A 27486-nucleotide genomic window follows, 5' to 3' on the forward strand; every position below is an offset into this window, starting at 1 on the left:
CAACCAATGCAATCAGCTGGAGTGGGGGGAATAACAGCTGCATTGAAGGAAAAGAGAGGGGAATTCTGGGCAGGCCCTCCTTAAATAGAAAAAGGCCCTGTACCTCCACCAGACCACCACCTTGTGATGCTGGCTCACCAATGGCCTCATTCTGTCCTGAGGGGAGGCGAGGGAAAGGGAAAACACGCCCTCAGGGAAGTTAATTTTCTATGAACTCACCTATGTGATTCACTGCATAGTGAAAAGTTAGTTTGCTGAAATGGTCTAGAAAGTAATTGCTTTTTAATTTTTTAATTTTTAAAATGTATATCCTGCTTTTCACCATATAGTTCTGAAAGCACCTTACAACAATAAAAGCATACAATGTACAAAAATTAAGACATAAATTAAACCACAAAAAAATTTTTTTTTTTCAATAATTTTTATTCAGATTTTCATAAAACATACAAGACAAAATCATAAAACATTCAAAGACAAAAAACAAAATCAAAAATAGTTAAACAAAAAGAAAAAAAGAAAAAAAAAAACAAAAATAAAAAATAAAGAGTAAAATATTGACTTCCCATTTGTCAAAGATCAAATCAGTTATAAGTCTATAATATATAACAATCCTGACTCTTAAGTCATATTATAAAATCACTTTCCTCCAGTAGTTATCTTACTTAATCATCAAATCTCATAAACATTACTTTATTCTTTCCACAAAAAGTCAAAGAGAGGTTTCAATTCTTTAAGAAATATATCTATCAATTTTTTTTTCCAGATAAGCATATCGATTAATCCATCTCATTACTAATTATGATAATCTTATTGTCATAACCATAGTCAAAATAAACATTTCAATTAATCCATCACATCAGAATCTGTTAGGTTCAGTAATTTCAGTAGCCATTGTTCTATTATCCCTATTAGTTCCATTTTCCATCTTCCATCTTCAGTAGTCTTGTTAAGTCCAGTAATTTCAGTATCCAATCTTCCATTATCAGTATTCCATAATAATCTTGCTGTCAAAGCCATAGTCATATAGTAAGAGTCTGATGGGAATTACCTCTATCCCAAATATTTTCTTGCCATCCATTCTGAATAGGTTGCTGAAATACTGCTGTAAAATCATATCTCTGTTCTTTTTTTCAAAATACACTGGGTCATCTCTTGAAAGTTTTTCCATTGTCACATGGCTGCAGTTAATTCCATAGATTTTCTCTATATTGGGCTCCATCACATCATTCCAGTCCAGAAGATTATCCATGCCATTGATAACTTTATCTCTAGAATCTTCATTAATTTCTTCAGAGATAACATTGAGTTCCAAACAATAGATTTTATTTCTAAAGTCCATAGACTCCAAGTCTTGTTCCTGTTCCACGTTTGTTCCAATCTCCGGGATCTCCTCTCTCACAGGGACCCCTGTTCCAGTCTCCAGGGTCTCCTCTCTCACAGGGACCCCTGTTCCAGTCTCCAGGGTCTCCTCTCTCACAAGAACCCCTATGTCTTTAATCTCCTGTGTCTCCAAACAATAAATTTTGTTTCTAAAGTCCATAGACTCCAAATCTTTTTCCTGTTCCACGTTTGTTCCAATCTCCGGGGTCTCCTCTCTCACAGGGACCCCTTCCAGGGTCACCTCTCTCACAGGGACCCCTATATCTTTAATCTCCTGCTTCATTTTACTCAATTCAATTTTCAGCTCCTTACAACCCTGTCGCAGGTTTTGTTTCGTTATCTCAATCTCATCCATTATTTTCTGAAACATAGTTATTTCCAGCTTCTCAGCCACTTTCTTAATTGCCATTTTAAAAGAAAAATATAGGAAAACCACTTCTTATTTCAGCAACAATTGGGTTAATACTCCAAACTTGGTGACATCACAGTATAAACAGAGCAGACAGCCTTATCTCTCCATGCTTAAGTAAACAAAATGCAGTTCCCAGGATCGAAACAATTAATGGCGGTCGTCAGAAAACAGATTCGTCAAAATAAAATAGACCAAAAAGAGAGTAGTCTCAGGCAATATAATATTCTTCAAAATAAAAATCTGGAATAGAAATCCCTCTTCAGTGTATATCTTTAGAATGCAAATCCAGGACAGCTTTTTGCAACAAAAACAGAGATAAGCTATTAATTAGTGAGTAGCAGAGAGAAGTTATGGCTCCCCAGTGAGATGTCAAAAACCGATCAATCTGGCAAATCTCTTTTAAACAGCAACAATTTAAGTCAAGTAAAAGAAAAATATAGAAAGAAGGGTGCTTGCCTGTTAGTGCGTTCTCTCTTAGAAGATAAGATGAACGTTCGCTTTTCCAGATAGAGCTTGTTGTTAAAAATCCGTCCCACCTTCGTCGGCTGGACCTCGTCCCATAAATTAATGAGATCTGGTCGTCCCAACAAAAATAGGCTTTGAGGTTAATCTCTTCGTTTCTCCCTACCCGGGAGAAGTTTAATCAGTCAAAAAAAAGAAAAAATCTGACTGATATATCTGAATAAGCTTCTTTTGAGGCAGGAGCCCGTCTCAAAAGCAGGCACAGGCTAAGTCACCCTTCCCGGAAGTCATTAAACCACAAAAAATTAAAAACTCTGAAATTTAAAACCATTAAAAAACAGACATCAGAGTAGTGTTCATTGTGCAAAGACCTCCTGAAATAAAATGGGTTTAATCAGGTACCTGAAACTCAGCGGTGACAGTGCCTGTCTGACTTCTAATGAGAGGGAGATCAATTGTTGCAGTGTTTCATGAGAAGTTCAAGTGACAGTATTTGAAAATGAGCTGGGAGGAATATTAATTTTAGGGTCATGTGTAGGTTTGGCTCAAGGGATCTTATACATACTTTTAAAAATTAAACGAAGTTAATTTTTTTCAACCTAGTCATTATACTAGGCCAATATACATTTTAAGCATTACCCTGATACTGTGCAGTGCTTGTTGCCCTAACGGAAGGTATTTGCTGTTAGGCAATATCAAAGGCAGCTTGTTGATCACCTTTAGCGAATCTGTATCTCTAAAATAGGAAGGGTTTGAATAAGAGAAGTCTGCAAATGCAAAGTCTCCATAACAATTTCAGTCATTTGTTCACATCAATATGTAAAACAAAACAAAACCCATGGCGACTGGTCAAGCTATGTTAGAATTCATAAATTAAAGTGCAAAACTAAAGTAGCTGTTGTCATGGTGACCAGAAAAGTACATGCAGCACATGTAAAAGTACACTAGGAACCTTCTATTTCAAGCACAGCAAGCAGCAAAGGGAAAGGTGCTTGGCAATTCTTTCAGAAAGCATTAATCAGTAGACACCATTTGCTGAAGATGGTCACAAAGGAGGACCACTGTTGTCTTTGTCCCCTTATAATGGAAGATTAGTAAGCAGCATGCAGCTCACTTAGGATAATGAGAAATTATTCTTCTGTACGACTTTCCATTTGTAATCTGTTTTCAAATGTATTTCCATCACAAATAAATTGAATTACGCATTGCATTTATTTAGAAAGCTGCTCCCCACACAGAAGCCTCCAAACAGTTCAGGACACAATCAAGCTATCAGAAATTCAGTGATAATTTCCTATACATGGGTTGGGAACAGCAGATGCTACCCAGTTAATCAGCAATATGAAGGAAGGGTGCATATTTTCACATTGGTTCCTTTTCTTGGCTGTTTCTGATAGCCAGAAGCCAAAAGCATGAGTGGGGCAGCAGACAGGGGTGCAGTGATGGGGGGGGCAAATGAGGTCATCGTCCCCCAAATGATCATTCTGCCCCCCAATTAAATTTTCCTCCAGTCTCCAAATTTCTAGCATTGCAGTAACTTAAACCTTAGTTGAGCTTTTAGAAATAGTTCAGGAATCCAAAGAGAGGGGCAGGGTAAAGTTACCAAGGGAATGCAAACACAGCAAATATAAGAGTTAAAAGTGTGAATAAAGTGAACACAAGTGTTGATGAATGGGGAGGAGTTGGCAAACCTAAGGGTTTGCAATTGGAGGAAGAAAAGGCAAGAGGTACAGCATGTTATGCACTGCAGAGCATGTCCCCCTCCCCTATAATGCTCAACCAGTCTCTGGAGGTGGTGGGTGTTAGTGCACCTGGCAGGTGTGCCTAGGCATTTAGGCCCTAGACTGTACCACAACCTAGCCTAGTCCAGGGCAGGACCTGAGAAGAAGCAGAGAGGTGAGTGAGCTTACTGTCGAAGGCCCAGGAAGCCTAATAAAACCTTACTAACTTAGCCCAGGCAATGGGGAGCTGGAATATTGTGAGTGTGCATGTCTGGGGGGCATTTCTTCCTTAGTTTGTTAAACAAGCTGAAAAATAATAATGCACCTTATTTAACTTTTATTATGCAAGCTTATGTACTACCAAAATGTGTGTGATCTGCTGGGAGAGCCATCAGAAGCAGTCATGGCTGGCCGGCCCAAGACCTTTCTGTAGAGCAGAGACTGTGTGCTTGTACAGTTGATTCTACACCTGTAGTTTGGAGAGATGTATAGTTCCTATGTGACATGCTGTCAAGCATTTCCTTATGAAAAGTGATGTTTATAGGTATTAATTTAATTTCTAAAGTGAAACTTCTCTTGTTTTCCTGGCACGGCAAAGGAAACCAGGGTAGTTGGTTCCAGGAAGCAGCTGCCTCAGGAGAACTGAACTCACAATTCACAACCTTAGTAAAACATTGAACCTGTATAAGGAAGCTTTTCCATGCATGCACACTTTGGTGCATCTATAGCTGTGTGAAAATTCATTCTCAATGTTGACACATGTTACATCATATAGGTGTTCAGTTGTTCATCAGAGAAAAACAAACTTCATAAAATCAGAATAGGCCTAACAGGCCATCCACTCCCCCCCCCCCGCTCAATGCAGGAATCCAAATTAAAGCATACCTCACTGGTGACTGTCCAGCTGCCTCTTGAATGCCTCCAGTGTTGGAGAGCCCACCACCTCCCAAAATAACTGGTTCCATTGTCGTATGGCTCTAACAGGTAGGAAGATTTTCCTGATGTTCAGTCAAAATCTGGCTTCCTGCAACTTGAGCCCATTATTCGTGTCCTGCACTCTGGGACAATCGAGAAGAGATCCCGGCCCACCTCTATGTGACAACCTTTCATGTACTTGAAGAGTGCTATCATATCTCCCCTCAGTCTTCTCTTCTCCAGGCTAAACATGTCCAGTTCTTTCAGTCTCTCCTCATAGAGCTTTGTTTCCAGTCCCCTCATTATCCTTGTTGCCCTCCTCTGAACCTCTTCTGTTAATGCAGCCTAAAATAGCATTTTGCCTTTTTGCAGCCACATTGCACTGTTGGCCCATATTCACCTTGTGATCAACAATGTCAAGATCCTTCTCGCATGAAGTATTGCTGAGCAAGTTTTCCCCATCTTATAACTATGCACTTGCTTTCTTTTTCCTAGGTGTAGAACTTTGCACTTATCCCTGTTAAATTTCATTCTGTTGTTTTCAGCCCAATACTCCAGCCTATCAAGATTACTTTGAATTTGTTTCTGTCCTTCAGGGTACTAGCTATCCCTTGAAATTTTTTGTCATCTGCAAATTTAATAAGCATTCCATGCACCTCCTGATCCAAGTCATTAATAAAAATGTTGAAGAGTACTGGGCCCAGGACTGAGCCCTGCGGTACCCCACTCATAACCTCACTTTGAGAAGGAACCATTGATAAGCACTCTTTGAATACGATTCTGTAGCCAACTGTGGATCCACCTGATAGTTGTTCCATCCAGCCCACATTTAGTTAGCTTGCTAATCAGAACATGAGGCACTCTGTCAAAAGCTTTGCTGAAATTGAGATATATTATGTCCACAGCATTCCCACAGTCTACCAAGGAGGTTACCTGATAAAAAAATGAGATAAGATTAGTCTGGCTGTATTTTTTTTTTATAAATCCATGTTGGCTTCCAGTAATCACTGCATTGTTTTCAATGTGCTTACAGAATGATTGCTTTATAATCTACTCCAGAATTTTCCCAGGGATTCGTGTCAGGCTGACTGGCCTGTAGTTCCCAGGTTCCTCCTTTTTGCCCTTTTTGAAGATGGGGACAACATTAGACCTCCTTCAGTCATCCGATACTTCACCCATCCTCCACGATCTCACAAATATAACAGACAGTGGTTCCAAGAGTTCTTCAGCCAGTTCCTTCAATACTCTAGGATGCAGTTCATTGGGCCCTTCAGCATGGTACATGGTAATCTTGGCTTTTGAAAGTAACACATTTGAAGGATTTTTTAGTGAACTGTTCCTCTGCAAGTTTGGAGCATTAGACTTTATAAACAGCTCAGATCATTATAGTGGGATGACTTTCTAGTCACTGTTATTTAGTTTACATAACTATTTTGCATGTGGAAAATATTGTATTTTTATTTGATTTGCTTTTTTGTAAACTTTGCAAATCATAGTCCCTAATTAAAATGCATAAATTGGGGTTTATTTTTGTCCTTACCTAAGAAAACATTTTCCTCCCTGCAGAAACATCTTTTGTAGTGACCGATGCCCCAACCCTTCTGTCTCCCCCAATTTTTGTCTCTGCCCACCCACTGAAAATTGTCTCACTACACTCCCAGCAGCAGATAATCAGAGGATCAAACTTGCCATTTCCTCTCATCTCTACCCAACTGGTAATTGTGACTTGACCCTGTTCACAGTTTCTTGGCATCTATCACCTGCAGCTCTGGTCCTCTGCCTTCAGAGCAGCTGGCCAATCCAGACTTGAGGATGGATTCAGAGCTACCATTATGTAAAAGCCACTTCTACAGAGCCTATAACCCTAACTATAATTGAAGGTTGGACTTGAAGCGGGGAAGTGAAAGCACCAGAACAGGTATACCCTCCAATCTCGGAGCATCTTGTAGAGGCAAGTATGCTCCATGATCAGCAGGACTTGCATAGGAATAACAAGGTACAAGCTTGAAAACCTTCTGAGAAGGGATTCTGTCTGCCTGTTTTGTATACAACATTGTGTCGGACTCAATACATTTTTAAAAGGAGGAAGAAGAATACACTCAAGATTGACTAATCACTGTATAACATCACTCACAACGCTAAGAGACTGATATTTTTCCATTTACATTTCAGCATAAACCTCCATACTGGTGAATCTCAAGGCAAAACTAGATGAGTTGTCATTCCCACAATAAGCACTTGTGTTGATTGCTTTTAAAAGGGCAGGGCAAAGCTGCTCTTTGCATTGGAAAAAAAGTTCTTTGTAACACCAATGGAAGCTTTTCTTACAATTCAAACAGCAAGTTGCGAAGGCCGTAATCTGTATCGGGGCCTGAAAAACAAAAGAATTAAGACCCCTGCCCAAGGGCCAGAGATGGACTGGGTCCCTCTCCCCTGCTATTTACTTTTCACAAGCTATTCATGCTTTATTGAAAGATGGCTCATAAATGATTTACAAATGTTTCTCATAATATGGTTCCTATGTTTATAAATTATTGAATAGTTTTATAGATAAAATCTTTCATTCCCCCCTTTATTGTAGAGCTCTTGATATCCACTGATTCTTTACTATATTTTTCTTCATGATTGTGTTTCAGCTGATATATGTTTGTATAGTAACTTTAATTGTTTTTAAATAACATAGAAAAAGACACGCAGATACATAGATGGACAGACAGCGATTGCCCTGCCCAGAGTGCGAAACACGAGACAGATGTGAGACTGGAATTAATTCTTGTTTTATTAGAGTAATGGTTACATCAAAAGCAGTTCCCTTCATAGACTTAACTATGCTAACTCACTACTATCCCTACCTAAGCTACCTAGGCATACTTTGCAGCATGTGAAGAAAGTTGACTCAGCACCCAATCAGGAGGGCACTGCCTTTATTTATGCTTTGTATATTGCATTATATTATTGTAAGTCGCCTAGAGTGTCCGTTAGTTCGGACAGATAGGCGACTAAGAAATAAAATTTTATTATTTATTATTATTAAGCAGGGAAGGTCTTCGCTCGTAATCTCTGACTCCTCGAAAATGCCAACTTCTGGCTGACCCGCTTCTCGCAGCGTCTTGTGTGGGGAGAAGGGGGGCGAGCCTCTGCTGGCTCATCTGACAGTACAGTCTCCATAGGTGTCAGCTCAGCTTCAGGAGGCAGGGAAGCATTTGAAGTGCCAGGTGGGGAGACCTGGGAGAGTGGAGTTGGCGCACACGCCAGGTCATCCCCCAACGGCTCCATTGGGGCGTCTGTAGGCGGAGCAAGGTCTGGTTTGGCGGGAGGACTGTCTGTGGGAACTGGCAGAATGTCAACTGCACCCCCTCCATCATTGTCCTCGAAAGCCTCATCTACCTCTGATTCTTCCCCCTGCTCTATCTGGGGAAGCTGGGGCTCGACCGACTCCCCTCCCTGATCCTCCTTGGAGAGTTGGGGCTCAACAGCGATAGACTGAGTTACTAAAAGGCCATTCATGAAATTGCTAATTATATGAATTCCATTTAGTTTAGCCCTCAATTATATGATAAATTCATACATGTATATTTTCTTGGGAGCAAGTCCCATGGAACTCATACGTTGACTTGGCCTACATATCTACTATAAAAGGCTGAACCAGAACTTAAGTACTGATGGGCATCAAAACATGGAGAGCTCAACATAGTTTCCATATTTTAAATAATAATTTAATACCTGGTTTGCCCCCTCTAGGATGCACACCTTAACGTGGTGAGGGGGATTGGGAGGGTTGAAGAAGCTGAGAGCAATGCCATTAGGAGTCTAGATCAAGAGGCTTGACTCCTAGCAGGGTCACCCAAGGTGGAATGGTCAAAGCTAAGATGCATCCAGACTCAGAGGGAGGCAATGGTAAACCACCTCTTACCATGAAAACCCTGTGAACAGAGTACCCAAAATGCAACATGAGATAGTGCTGCAAAATGAGACCCCCAAGTCAGATGACACTCATCAAGCTACAGAGAAAGAACAATGGACAAGTACGAGTAGCACTGTGACTAATGACGCAACTGGGTCAAAGCCAAAAGGAAGCCCAGAGGATGATGCGCAAAGATGCAAAAGGAGAGTCCAGAGTTCTACAATGTACACAACAGCAACATGGAATGTAAGAAGCATGAACCTTGGAAAGATAGAAATTGTCAAGCAAAAAATGGAACACATCAACATCACAATATTTGGCGTGAGTGAATTAAAATAGATGGGAATGGGACATTTTCTATCAGGCAACTTCAAAATATTTTATTCAGGAAATGAGAAATCAAGAAGAAATAGTGTTGCTTTAATAGTGAGAAGTGATGTAGCAAAAGCAACTAGGAGCTATAATGCAAGGTCTAAGTGAGTGATATCAATGAGATTTAACTGGAAATCTATTAGCATAACCATCATCCAAGTCTATGCTCCAACGGCAAATGCAGAAGAAGAGGAATTGGAGAGATTTTACACAGAAGTACAGGAAGAAATTGTTCACACTCCAAAACAAGATGTGCTAATAATCATGGGGACTGGAATACAAAAGTAGGGAACAGAGAAGAACTAGGAATTGTGGGGAAATGGGGTTTTGGAAGTAGAAATGCAGGAGAAAGACTTTCTGAATTCTGTGAAGCCAATAATTTGTTTCTTGCAAACACATTTTTTGAGCAACCGAAAAGATGACTGTACACGTGGACATCACCAAATGGTCAATATAGGCATCAAATTGATTATATAATTGGTAGCAGAAGATGGAGAAGTTCCATACTTTCTGCAAAAACAAGACCACGAGCAGACTGCAGTACAGATCATGAATTGGTAATACCGAAAATCAGAGTAAAACTAAAGAAGACAAACAAAGTAATCATAATGCCAAAATACAATCTAAATAACATCCCAGAAGAAAATAAAGATCAAATAAGGAACAGGTTTGAGGCTTTAAACTTAGTTTAAAGAAGAAGAAGAATTATGGAGTGAAGTCAGAGACATTATCAGGGAAAAATGCAAAAAGACGGTACCTCTAGTTAAAAAGAGAGAGACCTCAATGGATGACTGAAGAAACTCTTAAAATGGTTAAAGAGAGAAGGAAAGCAAAAGCAAAAGGAGACAGAAACACGGTCAGAATCCTAAATACAATAATACAGAAACTAGTACGTAGAGACAAAGAGAGCTATTACAATAGTTATAGAAATGGAAGCGGACAACAAAAAGGGTAGAACAAGAGCCCTATACCAAAAGACTAGAGAAATTATAGGGAATTTAAACCAAGAGTAGGGATGTTGAATAATCAACAGGGCAACACACTGACTGACTGAGATAAATTAAAAGGAAGATGGAAGCAAACACTGAAGAACTCTATAAAAGAGATGCAAGGATGACAGATTCATTCATGGAGGAACCATATGATGAAGAATCAGAAATTTTAGAATGCGAGGTGAAAGCTGCTCTTAAAATAGTTGGAAAAAACAAATCACCAGGAACAGAATCTGTTCGAATTTTGATGAAAATTTGTCAACAAATATGGAAGAGAAAACAATGGCCCACAGTGTTCAATATACATCCCAGTTCCAAAGAAAGGGAATCCCAGGGAATGCAGTAATTATCGAACTATTGCCTTAATATCCCATGCAAGTAAAGTAATGCTCAAGATTCCACAACAAAGGCTCTGACCATATATGGAGCGAGAAATGCCAGATGTCCAAGCTGGATTTAGAAAAGGGAAGAGGCGCCAGAGATCATATTGCAAACATATGTTGTATAATGGAACGGATCAAGGAATTCCAGAAGAAAATCACCAGGTGCTTTATAGATTATTGACTGTGTAGATCATGAAAAACTATGGAATAGTTTAAAAGAAATGGGGTTGCCACAGCATCTGATTGTCCTGATGCACAACCTATACTCTGGACAACAGGCTACTGTAAGGATAGAATATGGAGAAACCGATTGGTTCCCAATTGGAAGGGGTGTGAGACGGGTGTATTTTGCCACCCTATTTGTTTAATCTATACGCAGAACATATCATATAGAAAGCGGGACTGGACCAAGATGAAGGAGGCGTGAAAATTGGAGGGAGAAATATCAATAATTTAAGATATGCAGACAACACCATATTACTAGCAGAAACCAGTAATGGTTCGAAACAAATGTTGATGAAAGTTAAAGAGGAAAGCACAAAAGTAGGACTACAGCTGAACGTCGAGAAGACTAAAGTAATGACAACAGAAGATTTATGTAACTTTAAAGTTGACAATGAAAACATTGAACTTGTCAAGGATTATCCATACCATGGCACAGTCATTAACCAAAATGGAGACAATAGTCAACAAATCAGAAGAAGGCTAGGACTGGGGAGGGCAACTATGAGAGAACTAGAAAAGGTCCTCAAATGCAAAGATGTATCACCGAACACTAAAGTCAGGATCATTCAGACCGTGGTATTGCTTATCTCTACGTATGGATGTGAAAGTTGGACAGTGAAAAAAGAAGAGAAAAATAAATTCATTTGAAATGTGGTGTTGGAGGAGAGCTTTGTGGATACCATGGACTGCGAAAAAGACCGATAATTGGGTGTTAGAACAAATTAAACCAGAACTATTATTAGAAACTAAAATGATGAAACTGAGGTTATCATACTTTGGACACAGAATGACAATACATGATTCACTAGAATAGACAATGCTGGGAAAAACAGAAGGGAGTAGAAAAAGAGGAAGACCAAACAAGAGATGGACTGATTCCATAAAGGAAGCCACAGACCTGAACTTACAAGATCTGAACAGGGTGATTTATAACAGATGCTATTGTAGGTCACTGATTCATAGGGTCGCCATAAGTCGTAATCAACTTGAAGGCATATAACAACAACAAAACCGGGGTTGCTCCGAAGTACCTACAGTTTCCCAGTTTAGACAAAACAGGAAACAATGGTTAAATAGAAACTTCCTGATTAATCATAGGGCATGGAAAGAGAGGAGTGAAGGACCTGTTTGCTCCTGCAAAAGGCTAATTTGTATCTTGGTTTGCTAGGTTGGGATATGATTGTTCAAACCGGGCCATTGTGGCTTAGCAATAGTTAACAACCCAAGGTAATAAATCAGAATCAGATCAGACATAACAGGGAACTCTGGCAAAATGCAAGTCACAGCTGGAGAGTCTATATTGCCATTGTCTATACTTTCTAAGCAAACAACACATATTAGCTACAATCCTGCGCAAGAAAAACTTCTCTACTTAGCACTATTTAACCCTCTACTAAACTGTATTATGTACATTTTATAATGCATGTTAAGAAAGATATAAACAGCTTAAATTTCAAAGAAGATGAACAAAAGGACATCTGATATATGCAGAAAGACCAAAGGAATTGGGAGCATTTAGATGTTACAGATTATTATTAGGAAACTTGACAGAATTTTAAAGTATTTAAAAGGATGCTATGAAGGAGAAGGAGAATGATGTAGCTGGGTCATTGTAAAACATAAGATGCAGCAAAGCAAGTTTTGGTTGAATATACAAATACTGCTTCCTCCCAGGAAAAATGGCTGATAATAAAATACAATGCCCAGTTGTACTATTTCCTTTCCTTGAGCTTCTAAAGAAGAGATTGTACAGGCATCGACTGGGAACAGTTTAAGTAAAAACAATTTGTCCATAGAAAAAGGTTGAATGAGACACTCTTCTGTGTTTCACCCTAATTTTATGGTTCTTTGATTTTTGAAACCTTGTTATAGGAAAGACTACCAGCTAGTTTACATAAAACATTTTTTGCCCATCCTAAGAGACCCATTCTCTTCCAGGTATACATTCATGCAGATACATGTAATGTGTGGACTGTGAAATTGTTAATACCGAAAGCAGCCATTTCTTTCTCAGTGTTTGGCTAGAAATTGGTTGTTTCACATCACAGCCATACAGGAATGACTGTTGCACATATCAATAATTACTCATACTTGCAAATTACATTTCTTGAATATAACTGCATAACCAAGAAAATCTGAGTGCTTCACGTGAAGAAAAATGTTATTCCATGAATGGCCCTTTTTCTGTCTGCAAATTGCTGTTAAAGTTACAGGAACACTTCTTGAGGGAGCAGGGGAAGGAACATATTCAAAGCAGCAGGCGATGTTCAGAAAGTGGAAAGCATAAGTATGTCTAGAGATAACAACAGTCCGCGATAATGGACTGGATGAGAGCTAATAAACTGAGACTCAATCCAGACAAGACCGAGACACTGTTGGTGAACGCCTTCCCCGCTCAGATGGTGGATGTTTATCCTGTTCTGGATGGGGTTACACTCCCCCTGAAAGAACAGGTTCGTAGTCTGGGGGTTCTTTTTGACCCTTCCTTGTCTCTCGAGGCTCAAGTGGCCTCGGTGGCACGGAATGCATTTTACCATCTCCGTTTGGTAGCCCAACTACGCCCCTATCTGGATGGTGATGACCTCGCCTCAGTTGTTCATGCTCTGGTAACTTCGAGATTGGGTTACTGTAATGCGCTCTACGTTGGGCTGCCCTTGAAAACAGTCCGGAAGCTTCAGCTAGTGCAGAACGCGGCAGCTAGACTATTGACGAGGACCAGTCGGTCTTCGCACATAACTCCTGTTCTGGCTCGTCTACACTGGCTACCTATCTGTTTCCGGGCCAGATTCAAGGTGCTGGTTTTGACCTATAAAGCCTTACACGGCGCAGGACCGCAATACCTTGTGGAACGCCTCTCTCGCTATGAACCTACCCGCTCACTTCGTTCTGCATCTAAGACCCTCCTCCGGGTACCAACCCATCATGAAGCCCGGAGGGTGGTTACTAGATCTAGGGCCTTTTCTGTGGTGGCCCCCGAGCTGTGGAATAGCCTCCCTGAAGAGGTACGCCTGGCGCCTACATTACTATCTTTTCGGCGCCAGGTAAAGACCTTTTAATGCTCCCAGGCATTTTAACCATTTTCACTATTTTAATTCTATAATTTTCAATTTTTTAATGTATTTCGTCTTTAGTTTAGTGATGTTTTGTTTTCCTATTTGTGTCTAGTATATGTTTTTGTGATTTTATCATTATGATGTACTGTATTTTACTCTTGTTGTTCACCGCCCTGAGAGCTATTTTGCTATGGGCGGTATATAAATTGAATGAAATAAATAAATAAATAAAATAAACAACATCATAGGTGGACTTTTATCCCTCATTTTTAAGAAAGAGTAGCAGAATCTCTGAGAGAGGGGGGGTTAATAACTACAGTATTTCAAGGGCTCATTATTTCTTTGCTGTCAGTTTCTGTCCTCAGTTGAAAATATATACATGTACAAATAAATAGATACATTTTGCTTTACTTGTTTGTGCATCACTCTTTTTTCAGATTATTGCGGAACGAATCTTTAGAAGCTGTACTCGGTCAAACTGAGTACAGCTAATAGTTCTGTCATTTCTTCCACATTTTGAAATTAGTTAAATACTACCAGACCACAAACCCAGATCACTCTCTTATATGCTGTTTCTGCCTTTGATATTTGTCTCACTTTATCTCACACATTTGTCTACAAACAAACCAGATTTATTCAACATACGTTAGCTTGGACTGCCTTCAAGTTGATCCCGACTTCTGGCGACCCTATGAACAGGGTTTTCATGGTAAGCGATATTCTGAGGGGGTTTACCATTGCCGTCCTCTGAGGCTGAGAGGCGGTGACTGGCCCAAGGTCACCCAGTGAGCTTCATGGCTGTGTGGGGATTCGAACACTGGTCTCCCAGGTCGTAGTCCAACACCTTAACCACTACAACCACACTTTTTATCAGTAAATATTGACATCCACGATCAAAATACTTCTGATCAAAATACTTCTGATCAAATAACAGCTATTCGAAAGCAGGTAGAATAAGAACAATGCAATGTTGGCACACAAATACACAACTGGACCGTAGCAAAATGAATTTATTAAAATGGATTATTGTTTTTAAAAGATATCCTTTTAATATTGATATTCAGTGTAGACATTTTGGTAAGCTACTGGTTCCTAATAAAATGCTACGATATTGGGAGTTTAATGTACGGGTGGAAGAAAGCATTTTCAGCACCAGGGCCTTATTCCATCACAGGTAACCTTCTGGAAGCCACATGCCAGTGCTGTAGAGGGCCAAACCTTTTGGATCCATTGCAGTTGGCTATGGCTGTCGGGTTTACCAGGCTATGATAATGCCTGTGACATAGCTAGTAATGGGTAACACCGACGCCCATTCCTACACAATTTATCCTTGACATGAATTATATAGGTATATCTATAACAGGTTCAACATACCTGGATAGACTTGTCTAAACAGGAATGATAACATGTTTCAGAGGTTCCCAACCCTTTTTTGCCCCATAGGCCACAACTGCTGATGTCCTGGCAGATGGCTCAATGAGGTTGCTGCCTATTATAACAATTGCAATGTACTGTACTAGGCCCTGTATGATTTCTAACTGCATTTTATTGCTTCTTTTATTTCTTATAAATTCAAATTGTAATACAATCAAACACAATATAAGAAATATAAGAAGCAGTAAAATACAATTAAAACCAATATTAATATTTAATACGGACATGTCATGGATCACTGGTGGTCCACAGAACACAGTCCGGGAGCCCCTCTATTTCTTTAATAAAAACAAAAGGGTAACCACCACAAAGTCTACTTATCTCCCCTGAAGCAATGCCCCACCATCTTATAGGGATCTTTATTTACAAACAAAGCAGTTTTCTGAAGGCTATGTGGCCTACATCCATTTTTCTAATAGATAACCTCACCCCACTCAAGTAGCAGTATCTCTACCACATACTGATATGGAGACAAGATAGGGTTGCCAGGTCTCCAGTTTTCGCCTGGAGACTCCGGATTTTTGGGGTGCTCTCCGGGTGAGTCACTTTAATCTCCAGACTCTCAGCTTTCATTTAAAAAATATATTTTTGGGTGGTCTAGTTCCCAAGATATACACCAAAACGTCAGCTGTCCCCCCCTGCAAATTCAGCTAAATGAGCTGGCTGCTCTAATCTCGCCCTTTCAGGTTTGTAGCCAATAAGTGAAGTCATGGCTGTGATTGAAAAGGCAGTAATGATGTGCATTCATTAGTTAATTGAAAAGAACATTTCTTTAAACAGGGGAAGGGTTGTAGCTTAGTGGTAGGGTATATGTTTTGCATGCAAAGGTCCAAAATTCAATTTCTGGAAAAGACTATTGCTTGGAATCCTGGAGAGCCAAAGCTAGTCCATGTCATCAGTACTAAGCTAGATGGTACCAAATGGCCTGAGTCAGTATAAGGCAGATTCCTTTGTTCGTAAAAGTGGGAAGAGACTCAAGGGCCACAGTGAATCCAAAATTTATTTATGTATTTTAATACAACATTTATATACAACTTTGTTATAATCTCAAAGCAGTTTACAGAGGAAATTAAAACAATAAATTATTGGCAAAAACAGTTAAAGACAGGTTTTAAAAAATATTCAAAATAATAACACCAACAATGAGTTAAAAACAGATAAAAACATAACAGCTTCTACATACCTGGATAGACTTGCCTAAACAAAAATGTTTTTAGCAGGTGCCAGAAAGAGTACAATGAAGGCACCTGCTAATGTCAATAGGCAGGGAGTTCCAAAGTGTAGGTGCTGCCACACTAAGGGACTGATTTCTTACAAAAGCAGAACAAGTACTATGTGGAACCCGTAACATGGAAAACACACCTTGAACTTGGCTTGGTAGCAAATCAGCAACCAGTGCAGATTTCAGAGCAGAGGTATTATGTGTTGATAGGGCCTCACTCATGTCAGCAATCATGCCTCAGCATTCTGCACTAACTGAAGCCCCCAAGTCAAGTTGTGTTGCATGGGGATTTCAATGACCTTGGCTGTCTGGCTATCAGGATTTTTTTTTTAGTTTTAGTTAGGAACCCTGACTGGTTGTGCGATGCTAAGTTTTCTTTCTTACTCATAGAAATCTTGTTGTGGTTGGTTTGTTATTGCATTTAGGAAATCATCACTGTCTTTTGTTTTTCTTTTCTGTTTGCATTTCATTTACCTTTGTCCTCACTCCCTTTCATCCACAGAAGCAATAACAGTGGTTCCATGTGCTCCACTCAACCCCCCTAAACCCACTGATAATGCACCTTGTTGTTTGTTTCTTGCTCAATAGTGGTAAAAGAGAATTCACATACTGGGCAGTGTGGCTGCAATTGTTGTTGTTGCCTGTGAAGGTAGACAAAACCATGTGTATTTTCTCTCTGTCGATTATTATTCACTGGAATTGAGTTGGCTGTCAAAGTGAGTTTATAGCAGCCCACATGGGAGACAGAAAAGAGTAGAGAATCTTCTTACTCTTACTCATTTCTCAGACCTCTTTCTGAAGTGAAGGGTCAAATCTGCAGTCTGTAAAGAAATTTTGAGCGGCCATGTTAAAATGTAGGGGCAGGGCATTCCAGCCTCAAGGTTGCCAACCCTGCTGGGTTATGGACATCTTTGCAGAGGATCCCTAGTCAAGCTTTACCAACAGCACAATTGAAACTATATTTACTCAGAAGTAAGTCCTATTGAGTTCTATGGGGCTTAGTAAGTGTGTTTAGAATTGCAGCTTTCAAGGGCATCCATCTTTACTCCTGAGTGCTCCTATCTAACATCTCCACAACACTAGGTTTCTTTCTTCCTACAATGGCCTTCTGGTGACTTGCCTGGCCTGAGGGCACTTAAACCGTTTTTGCCAGAAGCGAGTTGGCTAGATTAAATCTTCTGTACCCAGGCTCCATCTTTTAGCTAAAAAAATTATCTTAATTTCCAATCAGAGAAAAATTGTTTGAATTGTATGCATAAATTTTGGATTGCAGATTTTGGATTTTCTGAGGAGAGAGAAAAATCAGAGCCTCCTGGATGCTATTCTAGCCAAGAAGTACATGAAGCAGGTCCTAGCGGAGCAGACAGCTATTTTAGTTTGCTTAGCGGTAGCTTTTTCATACAAAATGTTCCATTTCATCAGTGAGAACCATGCTTCTGTGGCAGAAAAAGTCACTGTTTACTGGTCTCTTTGTTCCATACATCTTCTCTGAGAATCTACCATTTACCTCATCCTCTCTTCCATTCCCTTTACCCATTTCCCCCCACTTTCCATTAGCAGAGAATATTATCTCTGCTTCACAGACATACAGAGGGGAACTGGATCGGGGAGAAAAGTTAGTGTCCAGCTGAAGTGAGAGTGTAATTGTGCATCTGGTCCCATGTAGATTCTGTGTTCCCCTTATTAGCCTAACACTTAAGCAACATTTTCTTCAGAATGAAGACTAGACGATTTGCAGTTTTTTACACAATGTGCTCCCTGTGTGGAGCTGCAAAAAGTTAAAGTAATGCAGTCAAGCTGACATCCCATTTCATAAACAGAAGGAGGCTGGCATTTCTTCAAGCTATTGTCAGGTGTACCAAAGCTCATACTCAATCCATTGTGTTCCTTGCTCACTGAGTACAGCATAGTTCTAGATAACAGATGGGAAAGGCATAATTAAGACAGTAGGCAGTTCATCAGCGACATTCTGGAACCAGAGAAGTAGACTAAGAAACACAGGGGAAGAGAGAGCTGTGTCTGTATTTACTCTTTGTAAAATTGCATGAAATATTAGAGATAATTCACACAATGGCTGCATTTTGACATAACAATAAATGATGGTTTATCATCACCATCAGCTGGATCATCAGTTCCTCCTTTCTTTCTCCTGCAAGAACACTGGAAGCTTTGCTTTCATTTTTATCCCTGCAAACTGTAGTTAGTCTATGGTTTAGTGATTGAACTTTAGTAGTTGAACTTTGGTTTATGAATCTGTCATGTTTCAATAAACTGTAATTAAGATTAACCAAAACATAGGGTTCAGACATAACACTAAACTTCATTTAATTAAAAATGGAAGTGAAAGATCTTCTCCTTGACAAAAGAGGAGGAGGTGCAGGGATTGCATGAGCCTAATGTTCCCTCAAGTAATGATAAGCCACAGTTTATAATTGTATCCGAATGTAGTCAGTGTGATAAATTGAAACAAGTGCAATTTTCCACAGGATTTCTGGAATCAAGCAGCTCTTGTGAATAATACAATATCAGCCTACATCACATGGCTCAGCAGAAGGGGTAACATGAATGGAAAAAAATGCAAGCTTGTTTTTGAAAGAACCCTGCCAAATGCATTTCTCAGGTAGAATAGTTCAGTTCTAGCAAACCAATCTCAAAAACATTTCAAAAATGATCATGGCTTTGATTAATCCACTAGAAGTCATCCTTATTTCCACTATCCTAACCCAGGATTCAGGTATCATCTCAGTGTCTCCATGCCCCACTCTCTGGAATATCATTACATTTAACCTTTTCATAATAAAACATATTCACTCTCACTTTTGTTGAAGAAATATACGGATCTTAAAGTTATTAAAAGTCAATGCAATCTTAAAATTGCAAAAATTGTAGCATAGTGAAACTCTAAACAGGAACACACGAAAAGATCTGAGATCTTTTAAACCTCACTGGCCACCTGCTGAGTTCTACACAAGTGATTGCCATCCAGTAGTGAAATTGTTCTCAGAGCATCTTTTGTAATCATGGATTGTGATCCAAAAGGGGGTGCACATGGAAACCTGACAGATTGGCCCACCTAGATTGGTGTACACAGTTCTTCACTAAACAGCACTTTCACTGAGATAACTCAGGTTTATGTTACTATGAAAACTAAAGCCAAAAACATTTCTAGCTGGGATTTAAAAAAAAAAAAAAAACCCAATTGTAATAAAAATTTCCTAGCTACAATAATGTTCATTCTCTCACTCAAACACAATTTTAAATGTTTATACTTAAAGCTATAAAAAACTGAAATAAAATCCTTGAGGAGCATCATTTCATATGGAAAATAAAACAAGACAGGCCTACATTCTGGCAGTAGTATAACTTTATTGCTTAGCCATAGGCCATCGCATGTCACACCATATAAACACAGGTTATACAAAAGTTTAAAACAGACACATATCATCTGAAGCTAAAATCCTATACAGATTCTAAAACCAATATGGAGGGTCCTAAAACACTTGTCCCAGACTGTCCTGTCAACGGTCCATATATTCTCACCCTAAGTAACCTCCCGACAATTGGACTCCAGCTCTGCTACATGCTTTGCTTGCAGCTTTGGCGGCGAAAAGGGCAACTCTGTATGTGATTGAGGGGTCTGTGTCCGACAGGAGAAAGGAGATACTATGGAGACCCCACGCCACACCCTGGCTTGGCAGCAAACCATTCAAAAATTTAGACAGTGGATGGGAGTATAAAGTACATTCTAACAAGTAATGGTGCAAATCTTCAACCACCGGATCACCGCAAATGCACAACCGCTGACCCCAAGGAACCCGGTTGTAACGGCCAGTTAGGATCGCGTTCAGCATCGTTTGAAATCTGAGAATGAATTCTTGCCTCAGATTTATCGTTAAAGGCTGGGCCAAGTACCGTGCTCTAAGATGATCATGTTTAAAGACTCCAAACCATTTAGAGAATTTGGAGTTGATTATTACCAGTCTATCTAGCCAAGCACAATGTTGAAATATTGCCTCTCTCAGCTGCACACCGGTAGAAGGATTAATGGTGGCCGGCTGAGATATGTGACATAGTTGGTAAATATTGGCTAGTCTGGAGGACCAGAAGTTATCGGCAGAGGCCCTTTCCACACAGGCTTTCAGTATTAACTTGGCTGGGGCATCTTTAACATTTCTCCAGTAGTTAAGTAGAGCAAGATGAATTCGGGCTCTGACTGGCGGGAAGCCCACCTCGGCACGGAATAAAGCCGCTCGTGTACCTACAGGCAGTGACAATCGTTTTTTCAGGAAATTATTTTGGATAGTCTCTAAAATGTGTAGGTGGGAATTCTCCCAACCCCAAACAGCTGCACCATAAAGGATCTGAGCTAACACCTTACTCTGATTTTCAGTGCCAGGATGATAAGTTTACCCCCTGCTGTACGATAAAAATTGAGTGTAGCTCCACATGATCTAAGAGCAACCACTTTAGAAAACTCAATATATTTCTTCCAAGAGAGATTGTCCACAATGTGCAAACCCAGATACTTGAAAACACGACATTGGTCAATTTGGTGTCCCCCAACAGACCACCTAAGGTTAAGGTGCCTTTTGCCAAACACCATGACCTTTGTTTTTGCATGATTAATTTTGAGATTTTCTTTGGCACAATAAACGTTAAGTCTTTCCAAAAGTCTCCTTAGGCCCATGCGGGTGATGGATAATAAGATCATGTCGTCCGCACAGAGAAGCATAGATACTTTCCTAGCTCCCAGAGAAGGAGGGAAAGAATCCGGATTTGATAGTTCAGTTACTATGTCGTTAAGGTAGAGATTAAAGAAAGATGGCGCTAAAAGGCACCCCTGTTTCACCCCCTTCCCAACGTCAAAAAGGTCTGATAGTGAGCCTGAGATACCAACCCTTACTCTAGCACTGGTATTGGAATGTAGTTCTTTTATAAGAAACAAGAGACGCCTGTCGATGTTAGTTTTTGCCAATTTTGCCCACAACAATGACCTATCTATGGAATCAAAAGCAGCCACTAGATCGACAAAAGCGACGTATAGATGTTTCATGGGGCCATTCACACTCTGTCTGGCTAAGAAAAAAAGGGATAGACAGTGATCGATTGTACTTTGCCCTTTCCGAAAACCAGCTTGTTCGGGAAAGATGACTTGATTAGCCTCTTCCCACTCTTCCAGTTTAAGCAGGAGATATTTGGCATAAAGTGTCGCACCAATGTCTAGCAGGGAGGGAGGGCGGTAGTTATTAGGATCATGCCTCGGCCCCTTTTTGTAGACTGGAATGACAATGCTCTGGTTCCATCCCTCCGGAAACGTGCCTGTATTATTTATTTGCGTGAACAGCCTGGCCAGGACAGGGGCCCACCAGTCCGTGAAGTTTTTTAAGACTTCAGGGGGCACCATATCCTCTCCCGGCACCTTGCCCAACCTAAGGGCCAAAATAAGTGCTTTAATTTGAATGGGCGTGACCGGGGGCCAGAGGGGTAAATCTAACTCCTGTATTGTAGGGCAAGGATTATGATTTACAGAAGGGGACGAGTATAGCTTAGAAAAATGGGCTTGCCAGTCTTTAGCAGAGATCTGACAAGGTGCTAATGATTTATTTGTTTGCATCCCTTTGGCCACCAGCTCCCAGAATTGACATTCTTTTCTTTCGGCCACCATTTGGGCTAGATGTTGCCACTGGGATCTAGCATAACTGACCTTTTTTTGTTTTAACAAAGCCTTATATGCTGATCTTAGAGGCACTAAGAGGTCGTAGGAGAAGTTGGCCGGATTTCTAATTGTGCACCGGGCATAGTTCATCAAACATCTTCTTTTACATTCAAGATCAAACCAACTATTACCCTGGGGCCGTGAAATTGCCAAGTGTTTTTTCTGAATTAACAGGGGTCTTACATGAGATATAATTGATTGATATAAATCCATGACATCATCCACAGAGTCCAGAACACCTTGTCTAAGAGTTCGGAGGGGCTCACAGGCCAGGAAGTGCGACACAGACAAATGCAGAGCGGCAGACCGACGAAGTCTCCGCTCCAAAGCCTGAGTTCCCTCCCAGATTGACACAGGAGGAGAGGGGATAGGGTGCAAAAGCTTCATATACAACAAAAGGGGGAAATGGTCACTTTCCACCCTATTAGCCACTTCAAACCTGAGGACCCCCGGCAGTAGGACACCAGACACGAAAACAAAATCTATTACACTGGCTCCTCTGTTAGTCATATATGTGTAGGCTCCTTTAGACAAATCCACCCCTGAGCCGTGTAGGCATTCTAACTGGTGTAATTGGAGGAGCTCCACCAATCTCCGGCCCTGCTTATTGGACCGAGAATCCTGAGATACCCTATCAGCTAGGAGGACAAAAAAATAAGGACCCTGATTCGATGAGGCCTCAGGCATCAGCCCTGCGTCTCCCAACCTAGCATTGAAATCACCACACAAAATCAGGCCCCAGTAGGGAAATTGCCGCCCCACATGAGATAGTATGTCTGACAACCTGGCAATGGATGGGGGGAAATAAACATTAATACAAATGAGGGAGCCTATACAATTTCCCTCCAACCTCACGACCTGCACATATTGTGGACAGTTAAAATTCAACTGTTGAGCCTCTACCGGCATCCACAGAGATAAACATAGGGAGACCTCTGCTGCCTCGCCCTTTAGCATTGGATTTTACCGCCGGGTTAGAAAAAGCAAAAATGTCTTGTTAACTCTAGAAGATTTTTCCTAAGTTAATTTACAATTTAAAAAAGGAGACATATCATAAGGAGTTCGTAATCATGCTTTTAAATAGACTTAAACTAAAATACATGTTCAAACATCTTGTCTTGTCTTTTCATCCAATCTAACCTACTTTGATAGTTCTGCTTTGCTCTGAGCTCTGAGACAGCAGTCACCATGCATGGCTGTTGAATAAAGCTATATTCCTTTCATCATTGCAACAGTAGTATTTGATGGAGTGGATCCCGAGGTTGCTGTGATGAACAAGCTTTAACAATGAAGAAGAGTCCCATCTGATGGGATAAGATCATTTTAAACTTATATGTAAAGCAGATTTGAACAACAAAGGTTCTAGCTTCTGGGTAAAGGGAAAAGTGATGGTATTATTAACCTTTAAAGCTCTAACTTGCTTCTAGAGAAAAGATCTCGGGGGTCAGCCACCACTATCTGAGGTTAAACTGGCTATTTGCAGAAGAATGGCTTTTTGGTAGTAGATTTCCCCATTTATGGAATTCCATCTCAAAGGAAAGAGGATCTGCTACACTGGCCCATAGGGGAAACATGGAAAATTTTGGCTGCATTGCAAAGTGATGATAAACCATTATTTGTTATATAAATGACACAAGGCAGGTTTCAGGCTCACATACATACCCCACACACACACACACACACTTCTCTAGGAAGTTACAAAGGCGATTATCTGAAGTTCAATATTATGTTAGACCCCCAAACTCTTCTAATCTTAACTATGGTTTCTTGAAACAAGCTGGCATCATAACCATAGTCTAAAGTTGGCTTGTTTGAAACAAAACGTACTGTAGATTAATCATAGTTTATCAGGTTCAGATGAACATAAACTGCAGTTAATCACAGAAGCAAAACCTTCTATCCTTCTTGTGGTTGCACTGGAGGAAGAGAGGTGAAGGGGAAGCATGCAAGCTTAAGATTTGCATAGCTTCATCATTAAACATGTAAAAACTATAGTTTATTGTGACATCCCAATGAAAGCTTTCTTTTTTGTCAGTCATTTGGACTATGAGGTGCCTGCACAATCAAGTTTGAGAAACATGAGGAAGGAGAAGATATAACAACAAAAGAAGCTTTACATGATACTGAGCATAGCAGTAATCATACAACTACTCCACTATGTATATGTGAAGAACACCACTCCAAAAGAAATGCTTATGGGATACAAAACATCCATTTCATTAGGGGCAATTATTGAGATCAGACCTCTGAAGGCCACGGTCATGACATAGCCAACATTAAACACTTTTCAGTTCAATTTTTATTGGTGCAACATATTTAAGTGCATACTTAATTCTCCCAATAAAATCAATTGTCCTTGAAAGCGCTCAATTTTGTCTGAATCATACCTATTATATTTAAAACATTTAAAGTGTTCAAAAATTGATTACTTTGCAGTTTTAAAAGTCTTCTAAGGCAACATACATTACGCCCATCAGAAGATACTCCTTACCCATTTGGTCTCAAGTCAGGAAGCGATCTATCTAGAGGGAGGCGATCACTCAGGTAAGCATTGTAGCCATAATACTGGAACTGCTTAAGGGCAATACGTCTGTTCTCAGGGCTCAGGTCCTGACCCCAGTGAGCAAAGAGAGATGAATCAGTGAAAGCCTCTGCAGGATTTTCTTCTGGTTTCAGTGGTGCTTCTGTAAAATAACAACATTCTGTTAAAGAAAAATACAATTAGAACTTTTATACAAGGTAATACTCAATGTTGGGGCAAAATTAGATGTTTTCACACTGCTACTTTTACATTTCACAAAGTCAACCCAAGCTTGACTAAAGGCAGAACTGTCCCAGGCTGGCTGTATAAAGGCTTTAATAAATAGTCAGCAGCCATGCAATGGGCCCAGATCTTTACTCTATAAAAACATGACATAACTCAGCAGGTCAATTTATCATCTGATCTGTCTTTTACAAGAGCCAAATTCTGGCTCAAAACAACGCCAGGTTTAGCACGTGAACTGATTGTTTGGTGTGCACAGCCTTGAACTTCAATCTTAAAAAACTGAACTGCCACAAATGCCTGCAAAGGTGCCACCTATGTTTTCACAGTGCTCATCTACTGATGCTCCACAGCTTTCAGAAGTTCAACGCATTCACACTGTTGCTGTGAAATGCTGTTATTATTTATTTAAATTTATTTTTGTGACTTTTTTAAAAAAGAAAGATGCTTGCATCCCATCTTGAAAACGTTATACTGAAAGGTGGTACAAAATATTTTAAATGCAGTCTGTATCCTGTGTATCAAGCACTTATTTGTGGCAATAATTGTAGGGGAATGTATACAGTGTTGTAGTTCCTTTATTTTAAGAGTAGTCCTGAAAGCTTACTCCCTATGAATACAAGGTTACTAGTACACACTGCTGTTTTTGAAATGAAAAAAAAAGAGCTATGGATACTCATATCATGATGAAACTGCCATGGGTGCCACTACAAAACAGCTGTCATGGGCAGCAAAAAAAGAGGTAAACTGTGTACCAGTGAGTATTATCACAAAAAAGAAAAAGAAAAAAAGGAACTGTTAGAACACCAGTTTAAAATGGGAAATATTTACAGCACCAGTAAATTTTTAATAAATGTATCCAAAAACACCCCATAAATCTGTAGACACCGAAATCCTCTAGGACCATTACCTGACAATCTGAGGATGTTAGCACAACCTCTTTTTATTCTAGCATATGGCAGAGGTTACCTAATATTTCTTTACAGCATGAAACATTTAGCATTCAAGCAATTCTCTGGATCCTCTTAAGTGTGGATGATGGCCCCCTCCAAGAACTTTAACCAATGTTCAAAAAATGAGGTACATTTTTGTTTTGAAAAGACAGACTGATGTACTGATGCTTGGAACCCATTGTGCCCATTTCTGTGACATGATATCAATGGTAATCAAAATGAATAAGCAGTTCCCACAAGGTGATCTTGGAGATTAAGAGTGAATAGTTACCTTCCTTGAGCTAACAGACAAGGAAATATAATAAATTATTATTACTGAGACCCATCTATCTCAGTTGGAGGCCTCTCTACTGAGGTCTATCTATCTTTTTTTTTACAATAATTTTTATTCAAATTTCCATAAAACAAACAAAACAAAATCATAAAACATTCAAAGACAAAAAAAAAAAATGATTAAACAAAAAAATAAAATGTTGACTTCCCATTTGTCGCAGATCAGTTATAGGTCTACAATATATAACAATCCTGTCTCTTAAATTATATTATAAAATCACTTTCCTCCAGTGGTTATCTTAATTAATCATCAAATCTCATAGACATTACTTTATTCTTTCCACAAAAAGGCAAAAGAGATTTCAATTCTTTAAGAAATATATCTATCAATTTTTCTCCAAATAAACATGTCGATTAATCCATCTCGTTAATAATAATAATAATCTTATTGTCATAACCATAGTCCAAATAAACATATCGATTAATCCATCTCATCAAATCTGTTAAGTCCAATCATTTCAATAGCCATTATTCCATTATCCATATTAATTCCATCTTCCATCTTCAGTAGTCCTGTTAAGTCCAGTAATTTCAGTGTCCAATCTTCCATTATCAGTATTCCATAATAATCTTGCTGTCATAGCCATAGTCATATAATAAGAGTCTGATGGGAATTTCCTCTATCCCAAATATTTTCTTGCCATCGATTCTGAATAAGTTGCTGAAATATTGTTGTAAAGTCATATCTGTGTTCTTCTTTTTTACAAAATGCACTGGCTCATCTCTTGAGAGTTTTTCCATTGTCACATGGCTGCAGTTAATTCCATAGGTTTTCTCTATATCAAGCTCCATCACGTCATTCCAGTCCAGAAAATTATCCAAGTCATTGATAACTTTATCTCTAATATCTTCATTAATTTCTTCAGAGATAACGTTAAATTCCAAACAGTAGATTTTATTTCTAATATCCATAAACTCCAGATCTTTTTCCAATTCCACATTTGTTCCAATCTCCAGGGCTTGTATCTTCCCTTTATTTTTTCTTTTCTCATCTCTGATCTCATTCTCCTCTCTCACAGGATCCCCTGTTTCTTTAAGCTCCTGCGTCATTTTGCTCAGTTCAATTTTCAGCTCCTTACTGCCCTGTCGCAGGGTTTGTTTCGTTATCTCAATCTCATCCATTATTTTCTGAAACATAATTACTTCCAGATTCTCAGCCACTTTCTTGATTGCCATTTTTAAAACCACGAAAACAAAACAAAACAAAAATAAAGAAGAACCACTTCTTATTTCAGCAACAATTGG

At 39.5% G+C, this 27486-nt stretch overlaps 1 protein-coding gene across 3 annotated transcripts in view; it reads right to left on the bottom strand.

Annotated features, from left to right (window-relative positions):
* GALNT18 (polypeptide N-acetylgalactosaminyltransferase 18) overlaps positions 1-27486 on the bottom strand; it is a 459245-nt gene that overhangs the window by 219143 nt on the left and 212616 nt on the right. For all 3 annotated transcript variants that reach the window (XM_061610414.1, XM_061610415.1, XM_061610416.1), the window contains exon 2: positions 24683-24875. In XM_061610414.1, coding sequence (XP_061466398.1) covers positions 24683-24875 — 193 coding nt within the window. The remainder of the gene's footprint in view (positions 1-24682; positions 24876-27486) is intronic.

Source organism: Rhineura floridana, chromosome 2 (genome assembly GCF_030035675.1).
Source record: "Rhineura floridana isolate rRhiFlo1 chromosome 2, rRhiFlo1.hap2, whole genome shotgun sequence".
Lineage (NCBI taxonomy): Eukaryota > Metazoa > Chordata > Lepidosauria > Squamata > Rhineuridae > Rhineura > Rhineura floridana.